This window comes from Ahaetulla prasina, chromosome 7 (genome assembly GCF_028640845.1).
Source record: "Ahaetulla prasina isolate Xishuangbanna chromosome 7, ASM2864084v1, whole genome shotgun sequence".
NCBI lineage: Eukaryota > Metazoa > Chordata > Lepidosauria > Squamata > Colubridae > Ahaetulla > Ahaetulla prasina.
In genome coordinates, this window is record NC_080545.1 from 2155846 (window position 1) to 2179690 (window position 23845).

At 42.5% G+C, this 23845-nt stretch overlaps 1 protein-coding gene across 10 annotated transcripts in view; it reads left to right on the forward strand.

Annotated features, from left to right (window-relative positions):
- FRMD4A (FERM domain containing 4A) overlaps positions 1–23845 on the forward strand; it is a 342273-nt gene that overhangs the window by 184710 nt on the left and 133718 nt on the right. For all 10 annotated transcript variants that reach the window (XM_058191964.1, XM_058191962.1, XM_058191968.1 and 7 more), the window contains exon 2: positions 11958–12023. In XM_058191964.1, the coding sequence (XP_058047947.1) occupies positions 11958–12023 (66 nt within the window). The remainder of the gene's footprint in view (positions 1–11957; positions 12024–23845) is intronic.

The window sequence follows — 23845 nt, forward strand, 5'->3', positions numbered from 1 at the left end:
TTTGGCAAACCCCACTCCTTTCTAGCACTGATGCTGTTACTTAGTTGGGTAATGAGACATCTGCAAGAGAACCACCAAGCTCAGAGACCATGAAGGAACCCTCATTACAACCATGAGCTACAAACATCCTCCTTTAATAGAACTGGATAAGTTTTGGGCCTTATTCCATCCTATGAATGTTGTACTTGAGATGTAGAACATTGCTATGCAGTGAGTAATGATCTTCCGCAATAGGAATAATAAAAGAACAGAGTTGGAAGGGACCTTGGAGATCTTCTAGTCCAACCCGCTGCTCATGCTGGAAACCCAATGTGATTCCAGATAAATGGAATCCTTTAATCTTTTCTTAAAAGCCTCCAGTGTTGGAGCACTCACAACTTCTGGAGGGAAATCATTCCATTAATTAATTGTTCTAAATGTCAGGAAATTTCTCCTTAGTTCTAGGTTGCTCCTCTCCTTGATTAGTCTCCATCCGTTGCTTCTTGTCCTGCAAATTCTGGTGCTTTGGAGAATAGGTTGACCCTCTCTTCTTTGTGGCAGCCCCTCAAATATTGGATTTTTAGATTAGAAATTAGACATTGGAATGCTACTCTCCTGCCACTCCCTAGTCCTTCTTTTCCTTAGACTAGACATACTTAGTGAAAGTAGATATATCTAATCTGTTAGATATTAAACATACCTGATAAGGAGATTGTGACCTTAAAATGTCCATTCAATAATCAAAATTGGATACCCAACTTGGCCCTGTTGCCTATGGAAGAGATATTTGAAAGAGTGATCCTTCTAACCACCGGTAGATGTTTCTCCATGTTTTATGAAGTTAGAAGCCCTGAACAAACAAATATTTATAAGTCATATGAGATATTTGGCATCATGAAACCGGACCACTACAGTTCTTCCATGGAAGCATTGGGAGGGGAAAAAAATCAGTTATAATAGAGCAGGGGTCTCCAACCTTGGTCCCTTTAAGACTTGTGGACTTCAACTCCCAGAGCTTTGCTGGCTGAGGGACTCTGGGAGTTGAAGTCCACAAGTCTTAAAGGGACCAAGGTTGGAGACCCCGGCAATAGAGCAGGGGTGTCAAATCCGATTTCATTGAAGGCCGCATCAGGGTTGTGTTTGACCTTGGAGGGCCAGGGGTGGGCGTGGCCAGGATGGCCGCGGCCAGTTTGACATCACTTCTGTTGGGGGGAACCTGTGGGCCAGATCCAGAACTGGGCCAGCCAGTTCGCACCACTTTGGGAGAACTGGTTGTTAACTTTCCGAGCAGTTTGGCAAACTGGTTGTTGGAAGAAATCATTAGGGCAGAGAACTGGTTGTTAAATTACTTGAATACCACCACTGGCCAGATCTAAGTACCCCACGGGCCAGATCCGGCCCCTGGGCCTTGAGTTTGTCACCCCTGCAGTAGAGTCATTCTTTCTTTAGTGTTTCAGTACTTATTTAATCAGAAACATATTGATGCAGAAATGATAGGAAACGCTGTTAGTGAAAGACAGGGGGAATTGGTAGTGACAATAACCAGCCAGAATTTCTTGAACAGATCCACGCATGTCTATTTATTTTTATTTATTTATTTATTTGTCAGTCATATATAAGAGAACAGATAAAAGTATAAACATGATTATGAATACATGAAATGGATACGAATAAAAAGGAATATTAGGACAGGGATGGAAGGCACGCAGGTGCGCTTATGCACGCCCCTTACAGACCTCTTAGGAATGGGGTGAGGTCAACAATAGACAGTCTAAGGTTAAAGTTTGGGGAGTTTGGGGAAGAAACCACAGAGTCAGGTAGTGGATTCCAGCCACTGACCACTCTGTTGCTGAAGTCATATTTTCTGCAATCAAGTTTGGAGCGGTTTACAAGGAATGAACAATGGGTTAGACTGGCAAACAACAAAGAAATAACCGTAACTTTTCGATTCTGTTTTGAGTTTTCATGATTATAAAGAAAACTAGAAGTTTCTGGAGAAACTTTGTTTTCTGGGGGAGGGGGGATAACCTCATGTTAGCACTCTTTCGTTAAAAGTTGCCGTGTAACTTTTCATACTTTCACCTGTGACTTTTGTAAACATCCTCTAGTCTGTGTTTATTTAGCCTGAAACTGTTTCACGTTATAGCGGGGTTTTTTTGCAAGCTGCAGGAGTAAAAAAATGAACTGTTCATTATTGAAGAGTCTTCCGTAATTATTCCTAATCAAATTTTACTCTTGTCCATTTGGATTAGGTAAAAGATTAAAAGACATACAGAAGGCATACCAGTGGTTGAATTCAAATTTTTTTTTGCTACCGGTTCTGTGGGCGTGGCTTGGTGGGCATGGCTTGGTCAGCGTGGCAGGGGAAAGATATTGCAAAATCCCCATTCCCTCCCCATTCTGGGGCCAGCCAGAGGTGGTATTTGCGGGTTCTTTGAATTACTCAACATTTCCGCTACCAGTTCTCCAGAACCTGTCAGAACCTGCTGAATAGCACTCCTGAGGCATACGGTATAGGGAATCCCCAGTTTATGACAATTGAACCCAACATTACTGTTGGCTAAGCGTGACATTTTTTAAATGAGTTTTCCCTCCGTTTTATGACCTTTCTTTCCACCGTTGTTAAGCGAATCACTGCCATTCTTAAGTTAGTAACAAGGTTCTTAAGTGAATTTTTTTTATTTGCATTTATATCCCGCCCTTCTCCGAAGACTCAGGGCGGCTTACATTGTGTTAACAATAGTCTTCATCCTATTTGTATATTTATATACAAAGTCAACTTATTGCCCCCAACAATCTGGGTCCTCATTTTACCTACCTTATAAAGGATGGAAGGCTGAGTCAACCTTAGGCCTGGTGGGACTTGAACCTGCAGTAATTGCAAGCAGCTGCTGTTAATAACAGACTGCATTAGCCTGTTGAGCCACCAGAGGCTTAATCTGGCTTCCCCGTTGACTTTTGCTTGTCAGAAGGTTCGCAAAAGAGGATCGCGTGGCTTTAGCCCCAGCCACTGTGGGGCTCCTTGGTGATCTCTGAGCTTTTCTGCAGATGTTTCATGACCCAGCTAGGGAACATCATCAGGGCTAGAAGAGTTTGCAGAGTGGAGAAGGAGTGGGGTCCCTGGTATTCCCTGAGCTTAATGGCTTTCTTGCAGAGACTTCATCACCCGAACTAGCAACATTATCAGTGTTGGAAGGAAGGGGGATTTATGCAGTGGTGGGATTCAAATAATTTAACAAGCGGTTCTCTGTCCTAATAACCAGCCCGGTAGGCATGGATCGGTGGTCATGTGACTGTGTGGGTGTGGCCAACTCAATGTTACACATGTTGATGGGCGCTTCGCCTTAGCTGTTACAATGTAATAAGGGTTAACTAGAGAGGCTGTTTCTGTAAGCAGGGCAATAAAGATTAGGCTAGAAATACCACCAGAATGTTGCCTTCCTTACAGGATTAGCCCTGTAAAGTGGGGAAAAAACAAAATAAGTTTTCTTCCAACAACCAGTTCTCTGAACTGCTTAGGAAATTAACAAGCAGTTCTCCCGAATAGGAACGAACTAGCTGAATCCCACCGCTGGGTTTATGGAGACAAGAAGGAAGAGGGAAGGAAGGAGGAGAGGAAGAAGGAGCAGAGGGGAGGAGGAAGAGGACTGTGGGGTCCTTGGTGATCTCTGAGCTTGGTGGCTTTCTTGCAGAGAAACACTAGGTTAGTGTTTTGGAAAATATCCCTGGTTAACAACACTAGGATCACTAGATAATATGGATCACTAAATAACTTGAACCTAGTTACAAATTACGGATGACGTTACCTAGTTGGGTCATGAAACGTCTGCAAAAAAACAGCCAAGCTCAGGAAGCACCCAGGAGCCCACAGTTCAACGGTGAGCTACAATTATTCCCTTCTAAAAGGAACTTTCTCACGTTGGTCCTCTACAACTACACACACCATCATCCGCAGCAGCTGATTGAAAAGGAAACCGGATAAAACGTGGATGGGTTTGGAGCTTTTGAAGATCTGTTATGAGTTGAATATCTCTATGAAGGCCCCAGGCATGCTAATCATGTCATCTAACCCTGTATTTGTTTTTGAAGAACTGGTCTCTGAGATGAAATAATTTTTGAAAGATGCTCAAACGGTCATCTTTAAGTAAATATTTTTAAGCTCTTTCTCCTCCCTGACCCAAACAGACTGTTCAGGGATAAAATGCTCCCGGATCGGATCGGATTGCGCGATACGGTAGCGATCATGGTTGGTAGTTTGGCGATCCAGTAGCGATGGCGGAGCAAAGCTCCGCCCACCCACCTGGATGTCATTACTTCCTGGTTTTAACCAGGAAGTGATGTGTTTTTTACCTTCTGTGCATGCGTAGAAGGTTTTGCGCATGTGCAGAAGGTCTGAATGTACAAGTGACACGTGTGTGCGAGCAAAGCGAGCATGTGAGCGCGGTACATGCACTTCCAAACCAGTAAGGAAAATAAGTAGATTTCACCCCTGGATGGGTTCTATTTACCTTTACTACCAGTTTGTAACGGGACTGAGTGTGCATGCGCAAATCCCCCTTGATGACGTCGGGGCGGGTGGGCGGAGCCTCCCGCCAGTTTTACTACCGGTTCTATAGAACCGGACCGAACCGGGAGCAACCCATCACTGAGACTGCCGCTACCAACATATTTTGAAAAGCCCCGATTCAGAGAAGGATGTTGTAGCCTTGGATTCAGCAAATGTTCTCCTGAGGGAAGCACACTCTTTTTATTCTTTTTTTAAAAAATAATCTACAATATTTGGCCAGGCGGTGAGAAGCCTCAAATTGTTGAAAGCTCCGTCTGATGCCTTTAAAGAAAGAGACTTTGTCGTGTGTTTTAAAGCTAAGCCCCCGAGCTTAACTAAATACACGGCAGGTTTAGAGGAAAGCAGCACCTTCCTTTAATTAAAACAAAGCAATGTGTTTATTAAAGGCCTTTTTTTTCTTTCCTGCAAAAAAAAAAAAAAAAAGTTTTCACTCTGAAGTTTCCAGGATTCAAATTTGTCAGTATTTGCAGAATAGGAGGGAGAGTTTCATAAATTGGGACATCTGGTTTTTCTACAATGCTATGTTTCTCTGAGCAGCAGGATTAGAGCCATAGCGCTTAGACTTATATACCGCTTCACAGCGCTTTACAGGCCTCGCTAAGAGTCAGCCTCTTGCCCCACAACAATCTGGGTCCTCATTTTACCGACCTCAGAAGGACAGAAAGCTGAGTCAACCTTGAGCCGGTCAGGATCGAACTCCTGGCAGTGGGCAGAGTTTAGCCTGCAATCCTGCATTCTAACCTCTGTGCCACGAAGAACAAGAATGAGAAAGGGAAGAAGGGAGGGAGGGAGGGAGGGAGGGAGGGAGGAGGAGAGGAAGAAGGAGCAGAGGGAGGAGGAAGAGGACTGTGGGGTCCTTGGTGATCTCTGAGCTTGGTGGCTTTCTTGCAGAGAAACACTAGGTTAGTGTTTTGGAAAATATCCTAGGTTAACAACACTAGGATCACTAGATAATATGGATCACTAAATAACTTGAACCTAGTTACAAATTACGGATGACGTTACCTAGTTGGGTCATGAAACGCCTGCAAAAACAGCCAAGCTCAGGAAGCACCCAGGAGCCCACAGTTCAACGGTGAGCTACAATTATTCCCTTCTAAAAGGAACTTTCTCACGTTGGTCCTCTACAACTACACACACCATCATCCACAGCAGCTGATTGAAAAGGAAACCGGATAAAACGTGGATGGGTTTGGAGCTTTTGAAGATCTGTTATGAGTTGAATATCTCTATGAAGGCCCCAGGCATGCTAATCATGCCATCTAACCCTGTATTTGTTTTTGAAGAACTGGTCTCTGAGATGAAATAATTTTTGAAAGATGCTCAAACGGTCATCTTTAAGTAAATATTTTTAAGCTCTTTCTCCTCCCTGACCCAAACAGACTGTTCAGGGATAAAATGCTCCCGGATCGGATCGGATTGCGCGATACGGTAGCGATCATGGTTGGTAATTTGGCGATCCAGTAGCGATGGCGGAGCAAAGCTCCGCCCACCCACCTGGATGTCATTACTTCCTGGTTTTAACCAGGAAGTGATGTGTTTTTTACCTTCTGTGCATGCGTAGAAGGTTTTGCGCATGTGCAGAAGGTCTGAATGTACAAGTGACACGCGTGTGCGAGCAAAGCGAGCATGTGAGCGCGGTACATGCACTTCCAAACCAGTAAGGAAAGTAAGTAGATTTCACCCCTGGATGGGTTCTATTTACCTTTACTACCAGTTTGTAACGGGACTGAGTGTGCATGCGCAAATCCCCCTTGATGACGTCGGGGCGGGTGGGCGGAGCCTCCCGCCAGTTTTACTACCGGTTCTATAGAACCGGACCGAACCAGGAGCAACCCATCATTGAGACTGCCGCTACCAACATATTTTGAAAAGCCCTGATTCAGAGAAGGATGTTGTAGCCTTGGATTCAGCAAACGTTCTCCTGAGGGAAGCACACTCTTTTTATTCTTTTTTTAAAAAATAATCTACAATATTTGGCCAGGCGGTGAGAAGCCTCAAATTGTTGAAAGCCCCGTCTGATGCCTTTAAAGAAAGAGACTTTGTCGTGTGTTTTAAAGCTAAGCCCCCGAGCTTAACTAAATACACGGCAGGGTTAGAGGAAACCAGCACCTTCCTTTAATTAAAACAAAGCAATGTGTTTATTAAAGGCCTTTTTTTTCTGTCCTGCAAAAAAAAAAAAAAGTTTTCACTCTGAAGTTTCCAGGATTCAAATTTGTCAGTATTTGCAGAATAGGAGGGAGAGTTTCATAAATTGGGACATCTGGTTTTTCTACAATGCTATGTTTCTCTGAGCAGCAGGATTAGAGCCATAGCGCTTAGACTTATATACCGCTTCACAGCGCTTTACAGACCTCGCTAAGAGTCAGCCTCTTGCCCCACAACAATCTGGGTCCTCATTTTACCGACCTCGGAAGGACAGAAAGCTGAGTCAACCTTGAGCCGGTCAGGATCGAACTCCTGGCAGTGGGCAGAGTTTAGCCTGCAATCCTGCATTCTAACCTCTGTGCCACGAAGAACAAGAATGAGAAAGGGAAGAAGGGAGGGAGGGAGGGAGGGAGGGAGGGAGGAAGGAAGGAAGGAAGGAAGGAATAGCACTTATATACCGCTTCACAGTGTTTTACAGCCCTCTTTAAGTGGTTTACAGAGTGAATATTTTGCCCCCAACAATCTGGGTCCTCATTTCACTAACCTTGGAAGGACGGATGGCTAAGTCAACCTTGAGCCGCTCAGGATCGAACTCCAGGCTGTGGGCAGTCAGCCTGCAACACTGCCACCCGGGCGCAATCCCATCCTGTATTGCTCCGTTTTTGATGCTCCTCTCATGCGTGGACAGCACGTGCAAGCGAATTGTCATGTTTTGTGGCGCTGCACGCATGCACGGACGACGCACTCACCGTTCCAGTGCTGGGAGAACCAGTTGCCACCTCTGATGTGATCCAAATTCAGAGACCCGTTATGACGTTTGCAGTGTCCCGGGGTCACGTGATCCCCTTTTGTGACCTTCTGACAAGCCAAGTTCTCTTAAAAAACTGTGTTACTAACTTAGCAACTGTGGCACGGGAAATCGCAAAAATGGGACAAAACTTATTGAACAAATGTTTCCCTTATCAACCTTTGAGCTCAATTACAGTTGTAGGTCAAGGACTTACCCTACAGGGGAATCCAAGAATTTGCTCTCTTCGGAAACTCTGATAAGCACATAATTTCCTACTGTTCTTTGTTAAATAAAAGTAGATGAAGCATGAAAAGGCCCCCATAACTCAAAGGCTTCCCCCTCACCCAGAATGTCTTATGAGGAGCTGTCCTGGTAAACAGCATTTATGCTTCATTAACCGAGGTGAAGGCATCGTTCCAGCTAAGAAGCCTGAAGGAGCTCTCCTAGTTATCAGGTTGCTGATGCTGCTTTAATTAAGTGTGTACAGTACACACACACACACACAAAGACCACACAGAACTGCCTTCTTGCAAGACGAATCCAGATATTTCCACAGATGCTTTCATTGAGGGATGATTTAACAGGAAGCGAAGATCTCACTAGCAATTTTCTAAGTGTGTATTTTCCATGTTGCCCAGGATACAGCGTGGGACATTTCTAGCACATGTTGGACACAGTAGAAGACAAGATCCAAAGATCCGGCATTAAATTGGCAAAATATATTGTGCGGAAGTGCAAAAAAATTGTCCTCTTTTTGTGGTCCGGGCTTCAGTTAAGGCCCTACACTCGATAAATATTCAGGCCAGCTGTTGGTAAATGGGATTTTAGAGCTTTACACTGAGGTTACAGGTAGCTAAAAGGAAAAAGGGCTCCCTGGGGTCAACAGACAAACGATTTGTGAGTTCTAGGCTGTTGAATTTATTGAGACCTGCAAGATAGGCCTTCTTGAAGATTTTAGGGCAGGCGGGTCTTAAGCAGTGGTGGTACGAACCGGTAGCAGAGATTGCGGATGAGCCCTGCACGCCCACCCACCCCGGTGCTATGCTGTACTATTTAGCCACGTTTTCGAGGCCGGGTGCATGCGCAGAAGGCGTGCGCATCTGTTGTGGTCTGCCAGCAGCCTGCGGAGCTAGCAATGGAGTCGGACAGCGATGAGGCTGAGGTGGGGCCAGGACCATCGGGGAGTGAGGTGCGGAATCCAGAGCCTCCAGAGACTGATAGTAGTGAGGCAGAGGAACAGGAGGAGCCTGTTCCTAATGCATGCATGAGAAGAGCTGCCAGAAGGCAAGAGCAGCTCAAGCAAAGAGGACAACTCAGGAGTAGGGCCAAGAGATGATTGGCCCCTCCCATAAAGCAATGGCGTTTCAGCTTCTTGACGTTTGCCAGGAAGGGCCTTTGGCAGTTGGCCTAATTGGACTAAGGTTTGTGAGATAACTGAGGAATTTGTGTTGGGAGGCATTTGTTTTACTTTGAGTTGAACGACGCTGGGAATGAAGTAATTCCCAGCTGTTCGAATAAAGATTGTTTTTCCACGGACTAAGTTTATTACTACCTACTTGGGCCTGGGTCACAACAGCATCAGCAAAGCTCATGCGCAGAAGGCCGGGTGCATGCACGGAAGGCCCACGCATAAAGCATGGCCACGCTTGGCAAACCGGTAATAAAAATCTTTGAAGCCCACCTCTGGTCTTAAGATAACGTAGATCTAGGCTTTGTTAGAAACTGTATGCCAAGGAAGCACCTTGTACAGGTAATCCTCGATATGCGATCACAATGGAGCTCCAAATTTCTGTGGTTAAGTGAGACATTCGTTTCCCCCCGTTTTTACAATGTTTTCTTGCCTCAGCTGTTAAGAGGATCCCTGAGGTTGTAAGCTACCTGGGAAGTGGATTGTTTGCAGTTCTTAAGTGAGTAACACGGTCGTTAAGTGAATCTGGCTTACCCATATGCTCGTAAGTGTGAAAAACAGATCAATCCTCCAAATTTTCATTGTGATTATTATTGTGGGGGGAAAGAAGACACCTGTCTATCCTTTTTTTTTTTTTGATACTTTAAAAGAAAACCAGGATGTGGATATGAACAAAATAAAATTTCCCGTCAATCAAACTACATTCCCATAAAGATACATCCATGGAGTTTTCTTAGTAGTGGTATGGAAATGATCTGTAACTCCTTAAGAATATTCTGTATTCTGTTTTGTTAAGGGATGGGTGTTGTTGTTTTTTCCAGCCTACAACTCTGGATTTTTTTTCCCGGTTTCTCCTCCAAGTACTAACCAGGTTTAGTTCAGCTTAGCGTTTGAAACAGACGTTCCCATTTGCTTTGATTCTCTGTCACTCACTTTTTAAACAAAGTAAAATTGCAGGATATGAGCAGGGATCATTTCATGCAATTATAATCCGGATATGAAACCTCCCTCTCTTCTTTTTAACAGAACTTTTTAAAAAAAGTCTTGCTATGTGATATCTCATGTGTTCACGCCATTATTTTAATAGAGACCTTTCACGGACCTTATATATTTAGAATAACAGAGTTGGAAGGGACCTTGGAGGTCTTCTAGTCCAACCCCCTGCTTAGGCAGGAAACCCTACACCACTTCAGACAAATGGTTCTCCAACATCTTCTTAAAAACTTCCAGTGTTGGACCATTTACAACTTCTAGAGGCAAGTTGGTCCACTGATTGATTGTTCTCACTGTCAGGAAATTTCTCCTTAGTTCTAAGTTGCTTCTCTCCTTGCTTAGTATTTAATATTTAAATATTAAATAACAATATTTAATATTGTGGCTCTCCCTCTTACCCCAAGGCAAAAGTAATTTTAATTGCCGATAACATCCCATTATAGTTAGAAGTGTAGATTGGCCTTTCCTGTATCTAACCATGAAAAGGCTTCCTTGAATTGAAATAATTGGAATCCAGCAGTAAAAAAAAACACCACACGTTTAATTTCAGTTGGCACATTTTGGAATTATCAGGCGCAGAAGCCTGGATGAGATAAGGAAGCAGTTGGGTCGCTGCATCTATGGCTGTGGAAGGAAACACTGTGATATAGACACAACAGTTGTGTTTTGCAGTCTGAGGAGAAATATCTAGAGATTCACAGTCATCCAAGTCATGGCTATCCCAAACATGCTTATTTTTTCAAAAGGCAACTGGGACTTTGTTTTTGCTTGAAGATGTTTCCCTTCTCATCCTCTCATTCTCATTCTCACTGAACAGTGAAGGATGGAAGGATTTATATTCCATGCAGTCATCTGGTTGTTAATATTCATTTTCGGAGTTGTTGAGGCCACTTGGAGGTTTATCTGTGCCCTCGGGGTCACCTGAATGGGTATGGAACTAGTTTGGTGACCCTGAGAGTACAGATAAACCCCCAAGTGACCTCAATGACTCTCAGTGAGAATACTAACAACCAGATGACTGCATGGTGTATATAGTGGGAGTCATGTAAGGTAGATGCCTTCAGCTTTTTGCATGAAAGATGGCTAGGGGGCTGGAGTTTAAAACATATGAAGAATGGTTGCTAGAATTGGGTTTGTCTAATTTAATTAAAAGAAGGACTAAGGGTGACATGATAGCCGAGTCCCGATATCTCAGGGGCTGCCACAAAGAAGAGGGAGTCAAGCTATTCTCCAAAGCACCTGAAGGCAGGACAAGAAGCAATGGATGGTAACTAATCAAGGAGAGAAGCAACCTAGAACCAAGGAGAAATTTCCTGACAGAACAATCAACCAGTCGAACTGCTTGCCTCCAGAAGTTGTGAATGCTCCAACACTGGAAGTTTTGAAGAAGAGATTAGACAACCGTTTGTCTGAAGTGGTATAGTGTCCCTTGCTTGAGCAGGAGGTTGAACTAGTATACCTTCAAGGTCCCTTCTAACTCTGTTATTCTGCTATCCTTCCTCTTTCTCTTTCCTCTCTCTCTCCGTCCTTTCCTTTCTCTTCTCTCCTTCCTTCCTTCCTTCCTTCCTTCCTTCCTTCCTTCCTTCCTTCCTTCCTTCCTTCCTTCCTTCCTTCCTCTGGAGGCTTTTAAGAAGAGATTAGATAATCATTTGTCTGAAACGGTAGAGGGTTTCTTGCCTGAGCAGGGGGTTGGACTAGAAGACCTCCAAGGTCCCTTCCAACTCTGTTATTCTATTCTATTCTAACTTAGTTACCATTCGTTGCTTCTTGTCCTGCCCTCAGGTGCTTTGGAGAATAGCTTGACTCCCTCTTAGCCTGGCACCGTCCCCTGATCAGGGTAGAGTCAAAACATGTGCCAACATGTGCCAGGCACCAACAATTGGCAAGGAAAGTCACTTATTTATTCCCCTCAGCAAAATCTTCTTAATTTTTTTTTTTTAAAAAAACCCTTTGCTCCCACACAGCACAACTTTGGAACAGCTGAGGCTTCAGCATGTTGACAGCAATGTTTGCCAATTTGTGACTTCAGCATCTGTTAATACTGGGGTTTTCTCTCTCTCTCTCTTTCCTAGATGACAGAGGGCCGCCGATGCCAGGTTCACCTCCTCGACGACAGGAAGTTGGAACTTCTCGTGCAGGTAATTAACCACCTCTGTATTTTTGAGGTCTTGCCAGGATGGTACGATGACTTCGCTCGGTGCGGCACAGTGGAAGAGATCTTTAATTTAATTAATGGAATCACTTATTAGTCCTCCCCTCTCTGCATTCGATCCTATTGGCTTGTTTATTAAATTTCTAGGCAGGCCAGCTCACTGTCCAAAGAGAGTTATTGTTGGAAGGGGTGGCTCAGGCTGTAAGATAGCCTGTTATTAAATCACAGCAGCCTGCAATTACTGCAGGCTCGAATCCCACCAGGCCCAAGGTTGACTCAGCCTTCCATCCTTTATAAGGTAGGTAAAATGAGGACCCAGATTGTTGGGGGGGCAATAAGTTGACTTTGTAAATATACAAATAGAATGAGACTATTGCCTTACACACTGTAAGCCGCCCTGAATCTTCGGAGAAAGGCGGGATATAAATGTAAATTAAAACAAAAAACAAAAAACTGTCGAACCCAGGGATGAAATGCTACCGGTTCGCACCGGTTCGGGTGAACCGGTAGTAATAAAAGCTACTGGTTCGCCTGAACTGGTAATTTTTTAAAAAAGCTACCGGTAGTTACGAACCAGTATTTCCGACGATCAGCTATGCCGCACAATTTATATTCTAAATCGCACGGCACAGACGTTCCCCTGTTCTACTTACCTTCTTAAGCCTTCTTTTTCTGCACACATCATGCAGTACATGCACATGTAAATTTACCAATGTTGTTGCAAAATAAGGACAGGACTTTGTGAAGTCTTCAACGCTATCTTGAATTTTTTTTTATTCCTCCCTCTAGACATCCACTACTCTTCCTGGGTCTAAAGTTTCATAACTGAGTTGGTGCAAAATATAGCACAAGGGGTGATATAGTACGATCGAAAGTTATCTGCCCATTGAATGTTCAGGTCTGACAGAGACAGAGAACCACACAAAACAACACCCCATTTCTCAAACCGTTCCCCTGCCTGGGAGAACATCACTGGGACTTGGGGTGAAGTATCGGCAGAAAAATGTCTAAGGAGATTCTCAGACCTCCAGGTCACCGTTGTCCCAAAGGTGCTTTTTTTTCAAGAGGCAACTGGACTTTCTGGTTTTTCTTTTTGAAGACATTTCACTTCTCATCCAAGAAGCTTCTTCAGCTCTGACTAGATGGTGGGGAATGGAAGGATTTATACTCCTTGGAGACAGAACTGCTCATTTGCATCCTTTTTAGAGAGTTGTTGAGGCCACCTGGAGGTTTTTCTGTGTAATGAGGTCCACGTCCATTTGCACCAATCAGGTGACCCTGAGGACACAGGTAAACCTCCAAGTGGCCTCAATGACCCTCTAAAAGGATGCAAATGTCCAGCTGTCTGGACATTGTATCAATCCTTCTATTCCCCATCATCCGGTCAGAGCTGAAGAAGCTTCTTAGATCAAAAACGAAATGATTTCAAAGAAAAAAAACCAGAAAGTCCAGTTGCCTCTTGAAAAAGGACCTTTGGGCCTATCTGCAGAAAAGCTGATCAGTTCCTTGGTATTTGTGGTAGAATGTGGTCTGGGGGTCTCAGGAGGGGCAAAGGGACATTGGAGTTTAGAATGTCTGGTAGGCAGGAAGCGGGCTAAGGTGGACCCTCCCTAGCAGTTCACAGGGTATATCTGTAATTATTATAGATAATTGCTTTAGTCTGGCAAGAGTCTGTTTATAGGCAATATTACTTAGCGTATATGAGAACTTATAAACACAATCCACATGATGATACACAGAACCTCTGCAGGGGCACAGCAGCGGCCTTCTAACTGGCTGTCCATTTCAGCTCTCCAGGCGATCTCCTCTGGCGTTGCTTCGTGCAGATCGTCTAAGGAACCAGAGAACACACATCGTGGGCAGTCGTGCACAATATGTTTAATAGTTTGCATATCAGCAACACAATCACAACAGGGGGACTCTTGCCATCCCCACTGATACATGGTAGAGGCACAACTTCCAGTGTCGTACCTAATTCTGTTCAATTTTGACCAGGCAGAGTGAGGCATATCAAGATGATAAGATAAAATAAAATAAGATGAGATAAGATATGAGACATGAGATAAGATAAGATAAGATAAGATAAGATAAGATAAGATAAGATAAGATAAGATAAGATAAGATAAGATAAGATAAGATAAGATAAGATATAAGACAAGACAAGACAAATTTATTGTCATTTTTTTACTATGAGTAAACTGGCCCACATTAAAAATGAAATTCCATTGCCTGCTCTCAAGACAAAGTGTATATCTACTCATCTTAAACGCATACATAACACACATACACGTGCTGTATACCGGCATAAATATGTACCATCTCCAAACGTATTCATAGATACATATACATATACATTAATCACAGTCCATTTTGAATACGTGGTAGAAAGAGGAAACATGAGAGTTCACAAGGTTGATGCTATGGTTTGGTAGAAGGACAACGAATGGTCAGTCCACAAGGAGGTACTTTGGACCATTCTTCTCTCCAGACATTCTCGGGGCTGAACTGGGAAGATTTTAAGTAAATAGCTATTTTCCATGTTGATCTATGCGGCTGTGATGGGCCGAGCATTGGCTGTACATTATAGACAACGAACTACAATAAAGGAACTACTCAGAAGTAATGACCCATATCATTCTTGGGTTTTTGGGTCCTTGTCTTGCCCCCTGGAAAAATGACCTTCCTTCCTGAGACTCCTGACTTCATTCCACCAAAGTATTGTTCTTACAAACCACAGAGAACCCAAATTACTACAGCTAGCACACATAGGGTATCTCTATTCCAAGAAATCCATGCGATGAGGCTGATTAAAGAAACTGATCTATTATGTGACTTGGGGAAAATTTGTATACTAATTAATTATCCCGGTTGATTTTTATTTTATTTCTTTGCCACAGTTTTAATGCTTCCTTTAAATGCTTAAATCGTTTGCTCTTACTGCAAATATTTTAGAGAACTTTATGATGACATTCAATGCTTTATTATCACTTGTTTTTGTAAACCACGTGGATGGAGCGTGGGTGATATGCACATTCAAATCATAGCAGTCATTATGATGATGATGATGATGATCTCCTTCCTACCCAAGTTTCGGAGTTTTGGCCAAGAGTGGTTAAGAAAAGAAACCAAGATGGCAGCTACAACAATGGAAGTCCCGCCCCTTTTTCCTTTAAAGAAGGGAGGAGCTTCAATTCCATGGTTGTGGGTGCCATTTTGATTCATTTTTAACCTCTTTCTGCAAATATTCATAAGAAATGACTTAAATATATTTTTGGCTTGTGGCTGAGATTCTCCTTAAAGAATATATTCTTGGCACACACAACTCTTCCTTTAATTTCAGCCAAAAACTGAAATGCAGGCAAGACCAACAATTGAATTGTTACTTTCTCTCCATACATTGGATGAAGGGAAGGAAGAGAATATACAATCGGTGCAGCTGCGAGAAACAAATTTCCTCCTTCGGTTGCTTGACTATTGTTACCTCGTAAACACAGTTGTGTAGGTCATTGTGTTCTTTATTACACAATATTCTTTATTATGTAAAACGCATTTTTGAATTTTCTCAGGGTGGGTCCGTTTTGTGAACGGTTTTCGGGAGGAGGGGAAGAACACTGCAGAGGAAATAATAACATAAATAATATAAAATAATAATAATACCAAACACAACCATGATGTATATTAATCAATAATTTTTCCTACAGACTGAGGGGAACTATAGGTATCTCCCAAATGAGCTGATATTCTCTTATGCATTTTGCCACACTGACTGTTACAAAACCCTGAAATGGTTAATAGGAAGGATGAAAAACTAAAAATAATAATAATAATGAAAGAAGCTTGGTGTAGTTAAGGAACAGGAAATGGAAGACACATAATGCTTTAATTACAGAGAGGCATAGTCGGGGTGAGCAGGGTTGAATGTGAAGTCTAGGGGAAAAATGGAAAAAGTTAAATAGGAGTTAAGTTAAAAAGTTAAATTCCTTTGAGCAGGATTTGAGTCTCAGGAAATGCACTTCAGGATTGCAATGATGGTAGTCCAGCCAGAATCTTTTACAAACTACAGTAGTGACCAAAATTGTGGAAACCTTTTGGGAAAAGTGTATTTTTGAGGCTTGATAGCTAATAACACCACTTTTTTTTGGTGTTTCAAGATAATCCTATCCCACTGCTGGAACAGCCCAGACCTTCACCCAATTGAAAATCTATGGAGCTGACTAAAGAAACTTGTTAGTCAGAAACGACCCAGCAATAAAATCCAGTTAATAGAACCCATCCTTCAATCTTGGTTTCACATGATAACAGCTGTGGAACTCAAAGACTTGGTTCACTCCATGGGAGTTGTAAGGCTGTAATTCATGCTAAAAGTTACCCAACTATTAACTGACATGGTGATAATTTTTGTACATCTCTTTTTTTCCTACGTGTTTCACTTTTCTTCTTTATACTGTAACTGCTATTCTAATAGCAGTTAAAATAATTGCTACCAACCTGCCTTCCATTGAGGACCTGTATATTGTACGAATCAAGAAGAGGGCCGTGAAAATATTTACAGATCCCTCAAATCCAGGACATAAACTGTTTCAACTCCTATCCTCAAAACGACGCTATAGAGCACTGCACACCAGAACAACTAGACACAAGAACAGTTTTTTCCCGAAGGCCATCACTCTGCTAAACAAATAATTCCATCAACACTGTCAGACTATTTACTGAATCTGCACTACTATTAATCTTCTCATCATTCCCATCACCCATCTCTTTCCACTTATGACTGTATGACTATAACTTTATTGCTAGCAGTCCTTATGATTTATATTGATATATTGGCCATCATTTGTGTTGTAAATGTTGTACCTTGATGAACGTATCTTTTCTTTTATGTACACTGAGAGCATATGCACCAAGACAAATTCCTTGTGTGTCCAATCACACTTGGCCAATAAAAAAAAAATTCTAATTGCAAACCCTTCATAAAAGTTGCTGAATTACATTCTTGATTAAATTATCTTTCCATTGATATATAGTTTTATGCAGTGGTGGGATTCAAGTAATTTAACAACCGGTTCTCTGCCCTAATGATTTCTTCCAACAATCAAAGTTGTTTGGCAAAGTTTGCCAAACTGCTCAGAAAGTTCTCCTGAAGTGGTGCGAACTGGCTGAATCCCACCACTGGTTAAAAGTGGTGTTATAAGCTAGAAAATACCCTTTTCCCAAAAGGTTTCCACAATTTTGGCCACTGCTGTAAGAGGAATAACAGGAAATAGTCTTGTTGTGAAGGAAAGTTTAAGAGAAGAGCATTAAATATTTACATTTTCAATGCGGCAGCCTTCCAATCAGGTGACTACCAGAATACGGCTTTCCTATCTCCCAAGGAGCCTAGAAAATCCAACCATGGAGATCTCTGGAGCACGTCAACTAATCTGCTAGAAACCATAATGAAGTCATGAGCATCAGGATGTCATTACACATGATTGTCCCAAAGCGCAACTAGACTTCATTTTTCTTCGAAGACATTTCGCTTCTCATCCAAGAAGCTTCTTCAGTTCTGACTGAATGGCGGAGGATGGAAGAATTGATATTCCTTGCAGTCCTCTGATCGTTAGTATTCTCTTTGAGAGTTCTTTTTTTAAAAAATAGTTTTTATTAAATAAACACTAAAAACATTGCACACACTGCGATTTCCCTGGCTTTGTCATTTCCATACATATTTTAGCATAACAACAGATACAGTTCCTACTTATCGTACATTATTACTTTAATACTATAAACATATCTGTTATCCTCATTTATATTTATCTAGATATTGTCCAGTTTCAGTTCTACAAATCCTCAATATTTTCTGTTCCGACTCCTTTTCCTCGTTTCCAGCCATTGATACATTTCCCCCCCCCAAATTTCGTGATATTCCGTCTCACCTTTGTTTTTAAGTTCTAGTGACAGTCTGTCCATTTCTGCACATACCATTATTTTCTTTATTATCTCTTCTTCAGAGGGGCTATCTTTATTTTTCCAATTCTGCGCATACACCAGTCTTGCTCCTGTTATAACATGCAATATTAAATATATCCATCCTTTACTATATTTCTCTTTTGTAATTCCTAATAGGAATAGTTCTGGTTTCAAATCTATATTTTGGTCTAGCATCTCTTCCAACCATGTCTTTATCTGACGCCAAAATTCCTTGGCTTGCGTACATGACCACCACATACGATAAAACGATCCTAGCACTGAGTTACATTTCCAACACTGCGGTGATAGGTTCTTATTCAGGAACAATTCTGAGAGTTGTTGAGGCCACTTGGAGATTTATCTGTGCCCTCAGAGTCATCAGACTCAGAGTGTTGTGGTCCGCCAGCACCCTGAGGAGCTGGCAGCAGAGGTGGACATTGAGGCGGCTGGGGAGGAATGTGGGCCAGTCCTGGAGCCTGGGGAAGGCTTGGACGAGGGCTCTGCATCAGAGGCAGAGAGGGGGCCAGGGCCATCTGGGACTTATATACTGCCTCCAAGAGTCTGATGTCAGCGAGGCAGAGGAACAGGGGGAGCCTGTTCCCAGTGCGCGCATGCGCAGAGCTGCCAGAAGGCAAGAACAGTTAAAACAAAATGGACGACTCGGGATTAGGGCTTGGAGATGTTTGGCCCCTCCCATAAGACATAAAGGAGCCTTTTCAGGAAGCAACTTTGTTCGTGCTGGTCGGTTTAAATTCTGAAGCTCTGTTTGATTCTGAACTCCATGTGGCTTTGCCAATTAGGTCTTTGGCAGCGTGTCAAGGGAGATAAAGGTGGTTGATTATCAGCCTTATCCCGAAGGACTCTTTACAACTATTTGGGAATCATCTGTGAATGAACAGAATTCACAGCGTTTGCAAGAAAAGAGGTTTTTTGGACTACTCGTGTGTTTTGCTGACTCAGGAGGCCTAGGTCAGAACATAGAGTGCAAATGGGTGTGGAACTATTCAGGTGATCCTGAGGGCAGAGATAAACCTTCAAGGGGCACAGTGACTCTCAGAAAGAGTGCTAACAACCACATGACTGCAAAGAATTTAAATCCTTCCATCCTCCACCATCCAGTCAGAGTTGAAGAAGCTACTTGGATGAGAAGCGAAACGTCTTCAAGGGAAAACAAAGTCCACTTGCCTTTTGAAAAAACATTTTTGGGACAACCATGACCTAGATGACTAAGAACCTCCATAGAAATCACACATGACGCCAATTATATTCTATTCTACTCCTGAATGTGATTTCATTTTCCTCTCGAGGTGCCCAGAGAAAGCTGGTTTAATAGATGAGAGTTTAAACAGAAGAGAGAGAACGCAATATCCCATTTAAGCATCAGACGCATCTGCCCTCGGAATAAATCTAGATTACATCTGATTTTATGTGTATTAATATGCAGAATGTGTATGTTTTGCCCCATAAAATATCCCTTGTTTTATGTATAGATTTGATGGATGCATATTAAGACTATTTCTGTGCTTCTCTTTTGACTCGCCTCTTTCCTGGGAATTGCAAAAAAAAATAAAATGGAATTTTGGGATGGTTTTTAGTTTTCCAAAATGAACTCTACTGCTTTTCATTTTGCATTATTTATTTTAATTTCAGTTGGATTAATTTTGCAGCCATATTTTATCTCCGGGTGTAATTTGTCTTACTGCTGTAAACTCCTGTGCCCGTTCAGATAAGTAGTAAGGCAGTGTGTTGAGTTAATTACACCTTGGGCATTGCCTCCAGGTATTGTCAGCAGAAAAAGGCATTCGGGAATGGTTCCAGAATATTCTCCCCCCGCCCCTTCTAGCAATTAGGCCCAGTTTATGCAAAACAGATGCAAAATAAGATTGTCCCTTTGTGGAATAGGTCTAACGCAGGTTGAAGAGATTCAGAAAACTGAACAATGGGAATTTTGCAGGGGTGAAATGCTACCGGTTTGCACCAGTTCAGGTGAACCGGTGGTGCTAAAAGCTACCAGTTCGGGTGAACCGGTAGTAAAAAAAAGCTAGCAGTTCATCCCAACCAGTATTTCTGACAATCAGCTGTGCCACACGATTTATATTCGCTAGAAAGCAGGAAATCCTGCTTTCTAGTCAATCTAAATTGCACAGCACAGCTGTTCCCCCCCTACTTACCTTGTTAAGCCTCCTTTTTCCGCACGCAATGTTTTGCGCACTGCACATGCGCATGGACACAGTGTGCGTTTGGCCCTATTTCATTATAATGAATCATGGCTAATCTATATTAATAGCTGATTTGTTCATATATGGCTAATAAGACCGGTTCAGTAGATAATTGCAGCTGAAGCCTGCATTGTTAATCTTTCCAGTGCTGAAGGCTGCATCTTGGCTACTGTGAGATTTTTGAGTATTTCTGAAGGATTTCCTGTTGTTCCGATTGATATATGTGCTGCAGTCTCCTGATCCATTGTAAAATTTTGGGGTGGGGACACAATGGCTTCCAAGTATTGTCTCCCTGGTTGCAGAGCTGTAGAGACGAGGAGGAGAACTGTGTGTACAAAGCCACAAAGATGACCTTGGAGAAAATTGCAGTGACAGTGACAAAATACGATTAAGCCTTGAAAATAAAGAAAGCATTAGATAAGAAACTCTGGGCTTATTCTGCCTTAGCTCCCTGGAGTTTAAGAGCACGGAGGGGGAAGAAATAAAGATTTTTCACACACCCACCCCTCAGGATTCTCTTACTACTTCCTATAAAAATTAGAGCTCCGTTCATTCTTGAGTCTGTTTCCTGTTGACACATAGACCAAAAGATAATACACACAACGAAATTCTCCCAGTGGGTGTGATCAAACAAATGACAGTCTCTTTGTTTACAATTTTTTTTAAAAAAAACATTATTTTTCCACTAGGATCCCCCTCCCAAAATGGTAATCTGGTAGAATTGTTCCAACTCATTCATGATCTGTTACACTTTTGTATATATAAAACTAGCTGAATACCCGTCTACGAAACTATGTGATCGGGCTTGATAAATCGACACTTAGAGTTTGAAAATTAATGAGTAGTTACCATCAGTCTCTCCTCTCCCCTTCTCTTCCTCAGGCTTGCCCCATAGATCCTCTCCTGTCTCCTTCTCTTCCTCAGGCTGGCCCCACAAAAGCCTCCCCTGTCCTCTCCTCTTCCCCTTCTCTCCCTCAGCCTTGCCCCACAGAAACATCTCCTATCCTATTCCCTTCTCTCCATCAGGCTTTCTAGCCCCTTCTCTCCACGAGGCTGGCCCCACAGAAGCCTCTCCTATCCTATCCCCCTTCTCTCCCTCAGGCTTACATCATAGAAGCCTCCCCTATCCTCTCCCCTTCTCTCCCTCAGGCTGGCCCCATAGATCCTCTCCTCTCCCCTTCTCTCCCTCAGGCTTTCTAGCCCCTTCTCTCCATGAGGCTGGCCCCACAGAAGCCTGTCCTATTCTATCCCATTCTCTTCCAGAGTTATTTTCAAGTTAGGAGGGGGAGTAGAACGTCTAACTAATTAGCATTAGCATCAGAGCATGTTACAATAATATAGGAAATACTAATGCTTTGATGGTCATTTCGAAAAATCCTTTCTTAGTGAGTACCTAGAAGCCAAGAGGAACATACGTGGCAAATTTCAAGTTTGTAGGCTTTACGGTTCTGGAGATTTCATGATTAATGTGTCAGTGGTTTTCGCTTCTATATATATAGATACATCAGAGATGTCTTGGTGTGAAGAATGATTCATTGAGATTCTTTGAAGGTGAAATTTTTCATACCCATCCTGACATTAAGATCAACCTTAGATCTGCTCGATTGCAGCCACTTTGGACAAACCAGTGGTCCTTATGCGGTGCAGTTAAATTTCAGACACTGAAAACTGTCTTGACTTCAATTGTCAAAAGAAGCTGTGGCTCGGGGAGGGTGAAAAATGGGCCTACCGGAACTTTTGGAAGGCTGGAAACGGACCTGTTTGCAGCCTCCAGAGGGCCTCAGGAGCCTGGGGAGGCCGTGTTCGCCCTCCCGGAGGCTCAAGAAAAGCCTCTGGAGCCCGGGGAGGGCAAAAAGCCCTCTCCCCCCACTGCCGTGGTGCAGGAGGCCGACTAGGCCATGCCCACCATGGCCACGCCCACCCAGAAAACGGGCAGAGAACCCCTTGCTAAAATTTTTGAAGCCCATCCCTGGATGTGACTCACTCAACGTCTGCCTTGCTTACCAACAGAAATTCCCGCCCTAATTGTGGCGCAAAGGCGGAGGTCAACATCTCAAGTTACCTTTTTGAAATTGACTCAGTTGTGAGATGATCATATCCTTCCAATTTTGCTTTTTATATATATATAACCTGACAGTTTTTATAAACAGAAGGACTCTCCCTCAGTTTAACATTTTCATCCACAGACAATATCCTCTTTTCGGGGTAAATTCCAAAAACACACAATTGTGAGCAGGGAAACAAAAGGAAATCGCCTTGGCGCATCAGTGCTCCAAGCATTATTTTAAAAATATGCATACATACATATCTATATCTATATCTATATCTATATAGGTCTTTGGTTATTCGGGTTTTCTCCCGCGTAAAATTGAAAGTGTCTTGGCGACATTTTGACGAAGTCTCATTCAGGCTTCAGCTTCGTGCTTCTGGTAGCAATGTGTGATTGCAGCTGTTTCTTCCTTTTTAACTGCTAGTGGGGGTTGAACTGATTGGGTGGGAGCTTGGCTGTGCTCTGATTGGATGGGGGTTTTTTGTGCTCTGATTGGATGGGGGTGTGTCCTGTTTGGGTGGGGGCTTGGTTGTGCTCAGATTAGTCTGAGTTGCAGGGGGATTTGAACTTCCAATTTTACGCGGGAGAAAACCTGAATAATCAAAGACCTACATACAAACACCTGCGAAAACCTCAGAAAACATATATATAACATATATATATATATATATATATATATTATATATATATATATATATATATATATATATATATATATATATTTGTTTTCCCAGAAGCACGAAGCTGAAGCCTGAAGATGACGAATGAGACTTCGTCGAAATGTCGCCAAGACACTTCTAATTTTACACGGGAGAAAACCCGAACAACCAAAGACCTATATATATATATAAAATTTCCAAAAATTAAAATACACAATACAAAAAAAAACCACAATACCCAAAAGCAAAAAAATATAAAACAAAGACAAACGCATCCAAATTACCATACTCACAACAGCGTTTTCTGTTATGTTCTGTTTCTAAAACTTAAGGGAGATTTTTGCTATGAGATGGAATTCTGAATAGAGGTTAAGATAATTTAAACAAGGATGTAGGTTTAAGATAGAGATACTTAGAAGCAGAATCTGTATATAGAGGTTAAAGAGGAAAGAGATACCGATGTAGGAAAAGCCGCCTTTCTAATATATCACCGAGTGGATGTTATTAGCCGTGTTTGGAATAGATAGAGAGCAGAGCATTATTTTGGAAAAGCAGCTTCTACAGGGAGACAAATCAAATTGACATTAACCGAGGTGAGAGACGGGCGTTTTGAAGCCAAAGATATAAAACACTGGGACCTGCTGTGAAATAGTCCTTGTTTCTGGAAAAATTCCTATTATAACTTCAATTTACTTTCCAGGGCTGAAAATAGCCCGTTCCCCTTTCCTCTGACAGGAATCTAATTAAAATAGCTTGTAAAGCACAGAAAAGCGTGATTCCATATCCGCCCCTCTCGCTTTTGTTTGCAACCAGATGGGTCCAAATTTTCCTTTCAGGGTGCATTTAAGTTGATTTTTTTTTTGAGCCTTATAACACTCGGGCGTCTCATCCACTCGGCCCCCACCGAAAGCCTCGGGGATTTGGGGGGTTT